Raw genomic sequence first — 12,745 nt, 5'->3', positions numbered from 1 at the left:
CTCTGCCTGTTATACCCCATAAACCCGGGTACTCTTTGTTGTCTATATTCCCCCCCCCCCCCACTTTTAATTGCCAATCGCCGGTACTGAGTATTATTACAAGGCCACATCAGTCGATCATTTAGACTTCTACCCTTGCAACTTTCGAAAGGCTGCTACCCCACTTTCAATGAACCATTCGTTAGTCTGGTCTCTCGACAGATATCCATCTGATATGGTTGCACCTGCAGCTCAGCTATCCGCTTCATTGGGACGCACAAGCCTCCCCATCGTGGCAAGGTCACGTAGTTCGCAGGGGAGGAACTTGCTGTAAGAACATAAATGTTAAATCTCATCTATGTCATCTTCTGGATAATCTCTTTTGTTTGTATTACTTGTATGTTGAGAATTGTTTCAAACCTACTGAAAATGCAAGGGCGAACCTAATGAAGTCATACTCTTGGTTCTAACCATCAAAAGAAGTGTTTAAATACAGGATTCCCATGTTTTCCTGTTACACTTATAATTGTACACATTTTGATAGAAGACATAGCTGCTTGTCAGTATCCCTCTTCCAATGAACAGGACGAGTGTTTGTCATACAGCACGATGAAACTTTAAAAAATCTTGAAGTTCCATGTTATGAACAGTGTATATGCTGGAACTTTCTCTTACAAGTTGTTGCCAGTCCCAGGGTGTTAAAATGCTCAAATTATTGTTTCTTCCTTTTCCTCTCTATCAACGCATGAACCCTGTCAGCCTCCATATTAGGTATGGCCTTTTCATAAAAACTTCTGAGAGTCTGTTGAAATACCAATACATACTAATTTAAGTTGTATTTGTAACTGTAGTAAATATTCACTAATATGAGGACTGTAGAAAACAATAGCTTACCTACTGAGACAGTATTTACTGCCTTGAAGTAATTTCATACCAATGAGTGTTTGGATTCATTTTTCTTGACTCCTACTGTGTACACATTGGAGATAAAGACGTCAAATCTATACATATAAAATAAGAGTTTTGTCTGTACATTGCTCAGAATTGAAAAAGAATGGTATATCTGTACCGGTGTGTCCAAAGTAACAAGGAAATAGACTTTTTACTTTTCTGTAATTTCTGTCTGTCTGTCTGGACGTTTATGTACATTCATCACGAGAAAACGGCTGAAGAGAATTTAATGAAAATCCGTATGTAAAGTGGGGGAACGAGCCACTACAATCTAGGCTATAAATAATTTTATTCACACTGAGCGAAATGGTAGTTTAGGGGAAGCCCTAAAACTTAATTCTCATTTCCGATCATTTGTGTTATACATTTTTACTGAACCGGCTATGATAACAGAGATATTCACGAATTTGTATTTTTTTTTTTTTTTTTTTGCTAAGTCCATTTCAATGCCGAGCCACAAGAAAATGGATAAACAGAATTTAATGAAAATCGGTATACAGAGTCGGAGAATAAAAAACTACAGTCTAAGCTATAAACAATTGTATTCACCCTGGATGAAATGGTAGTTTAGGGAAGGCACCTACAAAAGTACTACATAACAGAATTTATACAGATCATTTCCGATCATTTATGTTTTATACAGTTTTACCGTACTGACTATGATAAGAGTGGTATTTGAGAGTCAGAAGAAAACTAAATGTGAAGGCCTACAACATCAAAAGCTCATAAAATTGATCAACAATAACAATGATATTCACAATAAAATATAAATAAGATACAAAAGTTGAAAACTACAAAAGCAGTTGGAATTGATACAATTTCTGGGGATATACTAAAGACGGTTGAAGGAGCTATACCAAATGAATGGAGAGTTGCTATAGTAGCCCCTGTATATAAAGGAAGGGGTGATAGACATAAAGCTGAAAATTACAGGCCAGTCAGCTTTGGGAAGGCATTCTTTCTGATTACATTAGACATGTTTGCAAAATTAATAACTGGTTCGATAGAAGGCAATTCGGTTTTAGGAAAGGTTATTTCACTGAAGCTCAACTTGTAGGATTCCAGCAAAATATAGCAGATATTTTGGATTCTGTAAGTCAAATGGTCTGTATCGCAATTGACCTATCTAAAGCATTTGATAGGGTGGATCATGGAAGACTACTGGCAAAAATGAATGCAATTGGACTAGACAAAAGAGTAACTGAATGGGTTGCTATATTTCTAGAAAATAGATCTCAGAGAATTAGAGAATCAGAGATCAGGCTTTTTGCGGATGATGTTATTCTCTATAGAGGAATAAATAAGTTACAAGATTGTGAGCAACTGCAAAATGACCTTGATAATGTTGTGAGATGGACAGTAGGCAATGGTATGATGATAAACGGGGTTGGAAGTCAGGTTGTGAGTTTCACAAATAGGAAAAGTCTTCTGAGTTTTAATTACTGCATTGATGGGGTGAAAGTTCCTTTTGGGGATCACTGTAAGTATCTGGGTGTTAATATAAGGAAAGATCTTCATTGGGGTAATCACATAAATGGGATTGTAAATAAAGGATACAGATCTCTGCACATGGTTATGAGATGAGGGTGTTTACGGGTTGTAGCAAGGATGTAATAGAGAGGGCTTATAAGTCTCTGGTAAGACCCCAACTAGAGTATGGTTCCAGTGTATGGGACCCTCACCAGGATTATTTGCTTCAAGAACGGGAAAAAATCCAAAGAAAAGCAGCTCGATTTGTTCTGGGTGATTTCCGACAAAAGAGTAGTGTTACAAAAATGTTGCAAAGTTTGAGCTGGGAAGAACTGGGATAAAGGAGACGAGCTGCTCGACTGAGTGGTATGTTCCGAGCTGTCAGCAGAGAAATGGCGTGGAATGACACTAGTAGACAAATAAGTTTGAGTGGCGTCTTTAAAAGTATAAAAGATCACAATATGAAGATAAAGTTGGAATTCAAGAGGACAAACTGGGGCAAATATTCATTTATAGGAAGGGGAGTTAGGGATTGGAATAACTTACCAACGGAGATCTTCAATAAATTTCCAATGTCATTGAAATAATTTAAGAATCTAGGAAAACAACAGATAGGGAATCTGCCACCTGGGCGACTGCCCTAAATGCAGATCAGTGTCGATTGATTGATTACATTTACCATTGTTTATTGTGATGTTCTCTGTATTTAATGCTGCCACTCATCTCCGATAGATGGGATTACTGCTGCGTACCGAGTATAACAGCCTGCCTGAATATGGGTGGGAAATAGCACGGGAGTTAGATAACATTCTTCTCTAGCATACCATTCCTCTGGTTCATAATACATTTTCTGATACTTCTGGTACGTAACATGTTGGTTCGTCATAGTATTCCAGCTATTCGATCCCTACTTTGACATGCTGATTGGATTGATCTGAATGCACACTTAACGTAATAATGGCAGAAATTTACTTATGACCTGGTCTAGAATTACAATTTCGGCCTATTCCAAATTATAGCACAGCTCACTAAATAACTCAAATTTCAACCCTGAAATGAGCCAATTCTTAAGAAAAGCTTCTTCCTCTTCACTTTTATTAAATTCTACATTCATTTTACTCCAAATTAGCAGACAAGAGGGGGTTTCTCCACTGGCTTGGAGGAAAAATTTGCCTCCAAGTCAGATAGCTTTCCCCCGCCAGAGTAGTGAATCGAGATTTTCCAACTCATCGGATACTCCTGGGAAACAGAGAGTTAAAGGGCATAGTTTTTGGCCTGAAACTCTCCAATCTTTGCCCCCCTCTCCCGCCCGAAAATAAAAGTGTTCACGGCTCACAGCTGTCTGCAGCCTGGTCGTTCCAGCTCTGGAACATTCAATTGTTAGATCGGCATTGTATTACTGTTCGTTAAAAGTGAGACAATGTGTGGTTTTTCATATGATAGAGTATTTCATATGATAGCATTGCTTTTAATCACGACATTCCCACTAGCATCATTGTATTGACCTATGTTGATTTCAGTTGGGAAAACCACTAAGGCAGTCTTTCTGAGGATGTAAAAAGGCAGGTAGAGAGTGAGAGTCTGCCATTATAATGAAAATTCCCCAACTTGATTGTGACTGATGATAGGCAAGAGGGCCTACCATTACAATGAAAATTTCCTAACCCAGTCTTCATATTTAAAAAAAAAAAAAAGACGTTCGGTGACTTCCCCGTCATGTTTATAGGGTAACATTAAGAGCTATGCAATTTAATAGAATCTCACTCACAACGTGTACACTACCTATCCCATAATTCTGTATACAATGTAGAATTCCATAGCGAAGCATGGGTACATCAGCTAGTCACATATAAAACTGACTGGACTACAAAAGCATTTCCTTAGTTCATGGAAAATCCACCAGACTGTGAAGTATACAACACTACATCCAGATGGTATTGTATTCCTCTAAGTAAAAGTGGACTTGGTGTTCTTTTAAAAGCATGTAACTCCCCCTATACTTTACGTAAGACATAGTGTTGTATACCTCTAGGTAGAGGACAAGAAACCCATATGGCTGTGCCAATGATACTCACTATTGAGGTTAGCACCATAAGAACAGCCAACCCTAACATTCGTACAGATGCTGACCACGGAGTACCTAATGCGGGAAACAGTTGTTACTTCTGGGTTTAATGTCAAAGACTTGGTTCTTCTGTCCTCTCTGTTGTTGGGAAACTTCCATTCGTCTTTGAGGTTGTTGGCCATTGAAACTCTTCATTTCAGCAGATCTGCGAGTGCTCATTTGGCAATGCCTTATTCACTTCTATCCTGCATATCTACAGGAACCTCCCCTATAAGCCAATGGGACCTGCTATGTCAAGGTTGAGAACCCCCATCCTAATGTCTCATGCAGGATTATGTCTAGCTCTCATTCAATTCAGAACCAAACACCTAAGAAAGCCGAATGGGGATTATTATTATTATTATTATTATTATTATCATTGTTAAAGAACTAAGTAACATAAGCAAGTCTGACAAGCATGCAACCTGCATGAGAGCAATCATTAGGAATCATTTCAAAAATGTTATTACTTAGACAGGGAAAACATGGGAAAAATGACCATAGTTACTCTTTCTTGCTCGCAGCTTTAAGTCACACCGACACAGATAGGTCTTATGGCGACGATGGGAAAGGAAAGGCCTAGGAGTTGGAAGGAAGCGGCCATGGCCTTAATTAAGGTACGGCCCCAGCATTTGTCTGTTGTGAAAATGGGAAACCACGGAAAACCATCTTCAGGGCTGCCGACAGTGGGATTCGAACCCACTATCTCCCGGATGCAATAGTTACTCTTTAATGGCTGCTTACTTCTCATGTTAAGTCAGTAAATTATCATTAAATCTAGTGTTTGTTAATCAAAATGCAGAGAAGTACAACTGTGTATATGGGATTAAAGGTAGTTTGTTATAAGTAAACAATGACAAAGCAGTCAGAATAACACTGAAAAGGAAGTATTGGGTAGAAGCGAAAATGGAATTGAGTTTGTTTATTTAAATTATATTTCTTTAAAAACACAATGGACTTTTAACAATTATTAATTACTGAAATATTAAGAAAACTTATTCAGTACTACATAAATATTTTATCATTTAACTGAAATCATCCTTTACAGCAATAATTAGCAAAACATTTACTTCACTGAACTGCAATTTCGTAAATATTGGAAGAAAAATATAAAAGACAATGTGACTCAATTCAACACATTTCCCACACAAACATGAGTTCAATTGAAATAGGGATGTACTGAAACACTATCGGTAGATATCTCACAAGTAGTACACGGTATGCACTTGTTGATCGTCATTTGTTCTTGTATGTTTTAAATGGAAGTTGCCTGGTTAACTGATGAAGTTAATGTTTTAATATATCGTAATGGCAGAAAAAACAAAAGAAAACTGTTTTGCCTGACTATTGCACTATACCAATGTTCCAAAATCAAGGTCAATCCTATTCATACCATCAATTTGCTAAGGAAGAGCCATTCCGTAAAAAGTGGTTGCATGCGCTTCGTAGACAGGACCTAAGAAATGAAATTGTGGCTCATAATATCAATGTCTGCTTGAAGCATTTTGCAGTTGAAGATTTTGTCATTACTGAAACGAATGAATGAGATAAATAATTCCAATTAAGAAATACTTTTGTAATAAGTTAGTTAATATGACCTATTTCAGTCATTTTAGCCAGACTGAGTAGCTCGGATGGTAGAGCGCTAGCCTTCTAAGACCTGGCCCAGTCCGATGGTATTTGAAGGTGCTCAAATACGTCAGCCTCGTGTCGGTAGATTTACTGGCATGTAAAAGAACTCCTAAGGGACAAAATTCCGGCACCTCAGCATCTCCGAAAACCGTAAAAGTAGTAAGTGGAATGTAAAAAAAAAATATTTTAAAAATTATTATTCAATGAGCCTCTGTGGTTTATGCGGCAGCGCGCCGCCCTCTCACTGCCGTTTTCAAAAGGCTATTTGCATTTGAAGAATTCAATGTTAACAGAACCATAAAAAGAAAATGTTGCTACTTTTAGTACTTCCCTTTCAGTTCAACTCACTTCCTTCTGGATAATATTCCACCCTTGTCCTTCAATTTCGCTTTCAAATTTGCAATAGTAATTGCACCTATATTATTTCCCATCTCTTTCAAAACATTACCAGAATATGGTAATTTCATTTTCATGCATTTAAAACAACAGTTTCATTTCAATTATCATACATTTAGGAATACTCCATATAAGTCTCATGTAGAACAATCGAGAAGCGGAAAGCGCATACCGTGCATTACCATTATGCTGCCTAGCGGACAAGTTTTGCATGATACATCCCTATTCCTCCCAAGTTTTACACATACAGATTCAACAAGGAATGGTTAGTGAACTAACTTACCCAAAATAATTGCATCAAATTCAAGCTGATAAAACTAACTAAATAGCACTTACAAAATTTTTGAGATAAGTCTCATTCATTGTATAATACTAAAAGAACATATACCAAGATTTATGAGTACACAAATTTATTTCATATACAGTATTATCATTCACAAATTTTTATATCCAACTTTTCACCAAATGTAACATTAACAAATAATTAAGGAAAATCAATAACAAAGATAACAGACTTCAAAATTTAGAAAACTGTTATACAAAAATACATACCGATAAAAAACTTACAATGAAAAAACACGTTTGGAACACTAAAGAAATAATATATAAATGTTATTAAAGCTGTTTATGTAAAGATCTTCTATAACAATAATTTCATTACTCAAAATTCTTCATATAAGAAAATAACTGAAGATCATACGTACTGTTAAAATAATCAAATAATCTTTGGTTTAAAGCAAATTAGGTAAGTCCAGCTCTGTGCAGTAACATCTTGTAATACCTCTGGACATAGTGGTTGTTTGAAAGTCCAATAGTAGCCAGGAGGACAACATAGCTGATAATGAAAGTCAACAATTTGTGACTACCCAACCAGCCCAGGACAGAACCATCAGATGTGCTGCAACAATTGGGATTTTGTGGTTAGCTGGCAATGATTAAGACAATTCAGAGAAGCACAATACAGGGCAAACCATATAAAACTTTTATCACTTTAATGAGTTATTATATCCTGCTGGAAATGTAATATTATGACCTCAATGGCTTTGGGAGAATCCTAATTGGTACCTTTATTGTCTCCTGTTGACTATTATTGCATAAGTTAATTTATGTAGCTTTTGCATTCATATCACAAAGTAACAATTGGACCAATCTACAAGCAAGGGAACAGGAAGGATTGCAACAAGCAGGAAGGTATGTGATTACTGGTGAAGAATATGAAAGATATTATGTTACGTAATTAACAGCATGTAAAGAATTTTGAGTTTCTTCAAACTTCTCCCGCGAAATATTAGCTAACACGTTAACTCTCTCAAGAATTACAAACAACACAGATGTAGAGGGCAGTGGCAGAACCATTAAATGCAGAAAACTACAGCCGCAAAGGAGTCGTAGCATTTATCGGACAGATCTCTAGTAAGTGTTAAGCAACTGAGAAATGCTACAAGAAGAATTGACAATTAATACGAAGGGGTGTCAAATAATTTATTCCATTCAAAGAGGCATGAACATTCACAAATTGTTGCAGGGAGGCCTGACCGTGACATGCACATCAATCTCTTGGAATGAGTTGGTAATTCTACACAGACTTCAATATAGCCTACGGCACCAACATTTCCACCTAATACACTGACTGACAGAGCAAATGCAACACCAAGAAGGAGTGGTCAGAACTTTATGCCAATTGCAGGGTAGACTGACGTCACTGAGGTATGCTCATGATGTGAAATGCGCCGCTGTGCTGCGCACGTAGCGAACGATAAATGGGACACGGCGTTGGCGAATGGCCCACTTCGTACCGTGATTTCTCAGCCGACAGTCATTGTAGAACGTGTTGTCGTGCGCCACAGGACACGTGTATAGCTAAGAATGCCAGGCCGCCGTCAACGGAGGCATTTCCAGCAGACAGACGACTTTACGAGGGGTATGGTGATCGGGCTGAGAAGGGCAGGTTGGTCGCTTCGTCAAATCGCAGCCGATACCCATAGGGATGTGTCCACGGTGCAGCGCCTGTGGCGAAGATGGTTGGCGCAGGGACATGTGGCACGTGCGAGGGGTCCAGGCACAGCCCGAGTGACGTCAGCACGCGAGGATCGGCGCATCCGCCGCCAAGCGGTGGCAGCCCCGCACGCCACGTCAACCGCCATTCTTCAGCATGTGCAAGACACCCTGGCTGTTCCAATATCGACCAGAACAATTTCCCGTTGATTGGTTGAAGGAGGCCTGCACTCCCGGCGTCCGCTCAGAAGACTACCATTGACTCCACAGCATAGACATGCACGCCTGGCATGGTGCCGGGCTAGAGCGACTTGGATGAGGGAATGGCGGAACGTCGTGTTCTCCGATGAGTCACGCTTCTGTTCTGTCAGTGATAGTCACCGCAGACGCGTGTGGCGTCGGCGTGGAGAAAGGTAAAATCCGGCCGTAACTGTGGAGCGCCCTACCGCTAGACAACGCGGCATCATGGTTTGGGGCGCTATTGCGTATGATTCCACGTCACCTCTAGTGCGTATTCAAGGCACGTTAAATGCCCACTGCTACGTGCAGCATGTGCTGCGGCCGGTGGCACTCCCGTACCTTCAGGGGCTGCCCAATGCTCTGTTTCAGCAGGATAATGCCCGCCCACACATTGCTCGCATCTCCCAACAGGCTCTACGAGGTGTACAGATGCTTCCGTGGCCAGCGTACTCTCCGGATCTCTCACCAATCAAACACGTGTGGGATCTCATTGGACGCCGTTTGCAAACTCTGCCCCAGCCTCGTACGGACGACCAACTGTGGCAAATGGTTGACAGAGAATGGAGAACCATCCCTCAGGACACCATCCGCACTCTTACTGACTCTGTACCTCGACGTGTTTCTGCGTGCATCGCCGCTCGCTGTGGTCCTACATCCTACTGAGTCGATGCCGTGCGCATTGTGTAACCTGCATATCGGTTTGAAATAAACATCAATTATTCGTCCGTGCCGTCTCTGTTTTTTCCCCAACTTTCATCCCTTTCGAACCACTCCTCCTTGGTGTTGCATTTGCTCTGTCAGTCAGTGTATTATCTCAAAAAGAACCAGGCCATATGAAAATTCTTCAACATTTATAAGCATATAAATGAAAATCAATATTTATTAACTTCAAGAAGCAACGACCGTTACCATTGCTCAACTTTCCATAAGTTTTTAACAACACACCATCTGAGAACTAAATGGAATGTGTTTTCTGATTTTTATCTTTATTGTAATATCTTTTAATATGTCATAATCCTGAAATAATTGTCATGTTTTTAAACTCCAATATTATCACAAATATTGTCAAGTAACAGCATACTACATTTTATATTGTAATAGTTGTTTAACGATCTCTAATACATTTTACACAACATAGTTTTCAACAGCATTCATAAGTTATTTCCAATCAGGTACCTGATCTATGGCTGATGATGCCTACTATTGATAGGCAAAACAAGTACCATCTAATATATTAATTTCATGTTCACGATTCTGATAAGGACAATGTCCTTATTTTTAAGATTGTATTGTATTGAATCGGTGGATGAATAATAAAACATCCAAGTGTTATTTAATACAAATACTTTCAATACGGACCCACAATGAATTTTATCACATGTAATAAGTAAGAGGGAGTCATTGTGAAAGGGTGTGTTTCACACACCTACCTTGGATATAGTTACAACATATATCAATCAGACTTTCTCTTCTTTTGAACAAAACAGTAAACAATACCCTGCAATTGTACAGGAAGCTCAAAGGTACAAAGCCTCGGTGAGAACATCCATGCAGTTCTATGGAGGAAAGAACAAACAAACAAACACACAAACAAACAAACAAACAAACAAACAAACAAACAAACAAACAAACAAGTGCACTTTGTCCTATATTGACAACATTGGTGTTACAATCACTTCTTTTTCATTTCCCATTTCCAGCTCCCTCGGTTGGGTTGTGAATCAAGGACCTCTATCACTGCCTGTCTCTTCTAGTTTTCCTCCCATCTTCTCTAAGCATTCCCTCACTATATCTGCCCATCTCTTTTGGGGTCATCCTCGACATGTTTCTTGTTAACTTTCCTGCAAATACTTTTCTTTTTGGCACACTCTCCCATATTCAACATGTGACCATACTACTTAAATTCAGTTGATTTTATCCTGCCCTGTAGTTTTGAGGTTCCTGTCCTTTTACAGATTTCCTCATTTCTAACCCTATCCTTCCTAGTCTTGCCTTCAATGCCTCTTAAGAATTTCAACTCAGCTCCCTGTATTCTGCTCTCTTCTCTTTTTGTTGTCATCAAAGTTCCAGCAGCATAGTATGGGTTCAAAATCCGAATATAAAACGTTTTTACATTGCTTTGGAATGTCTTGATCCCACAGAATACCCTTTATAGTCTGGTGGAAGCTGTTCGCTTGTTATATTCTTTTCTCAATTTCCTCAGCTATCTTTCCATTTTATGACCACTTTCAGAATTTTTCCATTCAATTTTATCTTTCTCCTTCCTTCCTTCCTTGTCATCCCTATTGTTTTACTCTTCTCTGTGCTTATTTTCATCCCACATTTTATTACCTCTTGGTTCCACACGTCTACTTGTTTTTGCACTTCCATTTTATCCTCACCCCATATTACTATCTCATCTTCAAACAATAAGGCTTTTGTTGCCTCTCTTCCCCTCCTCTGTTTAATGGTCTTATGAATTTTGTCCATGACTATTATGAATAGTATGGGGGCTGCATATAATAAACTTCATATTAAATTCCATATTGACACTGATTATTCACTTTTTAAGAGATGAATTAAAACCACCTTTCAATACAAATCGTGATACACTGGATCACCAAATTAACAAGATATTTTAAAAATACAAGGCATATTAAAATGTTTTGTTCCTCTGTGGGACATCTTCAGCTAAACAGATTATAATACTTAGATTACACATAATTAAAATAACATTATATTAAAAATTGAGGTCTTAAAAGCACTGAGTAATTATTCGCTCGACAATGTTACAGTAAGTACACAAGTTACAATACACACGTTATATGACATAAACACACTAAATTTTTTAATGTTCAACTGATTATTAATAGTGCAACTGTTGAATCAATGTTGCATTAAAAGAGCCAAATGTTATGCAAACTTGTGATGTGCAGGTGGTGCACAAGTTAAATATTTGGAGTTCCAATTAGCGGGGAAAAATGAAAACCTGCAACCTGTTTTCCGGTCACTGACCGGGTCAGGGATGTAATGAATGAATCATATATCGGCTATTAGTACGATGGGGTCGCCACTCCCAAAGTGATTTATTAATGACTGATAGATGCTATGAAATGAGAATGGAGAGTGTTGCAGGAATGAAAGATGACAGGGAAAACCGGAGTACCCGGAGAAAAACCTGTCCCGCCTCCGCTTTGTCCAGCACACATCTCACATGGAGTGACCGGGATTTGAACCACAGTATCCAGTGGTGAGAGGCCAACGCACTGCCGTCTGAGCCACGGAGGCTTCACTAGCAGGGAACATCTCTCAAAAATGAAAATGAATGACATTCTGAAAGAACCTTATGGGGGCATGGGTTGAAAGGCCACGCCCTAAAATAGATTTAACTTTGGTAATTGTGAAACGATGTCCACCAGGCATGAAGGAAGAGTTCCCCACTGGCCCCAATGGATGCCTTGCGACCTGCTGTGTTTGTGTGCTCGACTGATTGCTACATAACCGTGAAGGCTAGAAGTAGCCTTAACACTTAGCCCTCCTTTTTTTTTTCTTTTCTGAACACTCCTGCCTCCCCAACTCCATTTAAGAATCTGCTGACAGAGGGATAAGACACAGCACAAACATATATTTATATTTATAAAAATTAAGTAAAAGCAAACACAAAATAAATATAATACAAGTATAATACAATATTTAGGTTCAGTATTTTTAAGCCTGAAATTATCTCAGACTGTCACTTTTTATTTGTAACTGTGCGTTGTGTAGAACTTCTCAAAGCACTCGCCAGGATGTAATCCAGACTTTTTCCTACAAGTATTGCAGAAAAACACTGTGTCACATTGTCCCCTCTTCACTTTACGGTTACTGACAACTGCCCAGTCTTTAGTTCTCCTCTATAGATGAGAATAAATGAAGTTGGGACGAACATTTAGATGTTCTTCTTGATCAGAAGTGGATGGCTGATCGTGCTTGAGTGAGTCCTTGTTCCGTACATCTCCA

The 12,745-nt window shown here is 38.8% G+C and overlaps 1 protein-coding gene across 4 annotated transcripts in view; it reads right to left on the bottom strand.

The window, feature by feature from the left end:
• Positions 1-5,410: 5,410 nt before the first annotated feature.
• The window catches only part of Parp16 (Poly(ADP-ribose) polymerase 16), a 76,287-nt gene continuing 68,952 nt past the window's right edge, over positions 5,411-12,745 (bottom strand). For all 4 annotated transcript variants that reach the window (XM_067157440.2, XM_067157422.2, XM_067157431.2 and 1 more), the window contains one exon: positions 5,411-7,430. In XM_067157440.2, coding sequence (XP_067013541.1) covers positions 7,274-7,430 — 157 coding nt within the window. In that variant the 3' untranslated portion in view covers positions 5,411-7,273. The remainder of the gene's footprint in view (positions 7,431-12,745) is intronic.

This window comes from Anabrus simplex, chromosome 1, assembly GCF_040414725.1.
Source record: "Anabrus simplex isolate iqAnaSimp1 chromosome 1, ASM4041472v1, whole genome shotgun sequence".
Classification (NCBI taxonomy): domain Eukaryota; kingdom Metazoa; phylum Arthropoda; class Insecta; order Orthoptera; family Tettigoniidae; genus Anabrus; species Anabrus simplex.
Note: the sequence above shows the minus strand (reverse complement) of the source record. Positions and strands in the feature narration are given on the sequence as shown.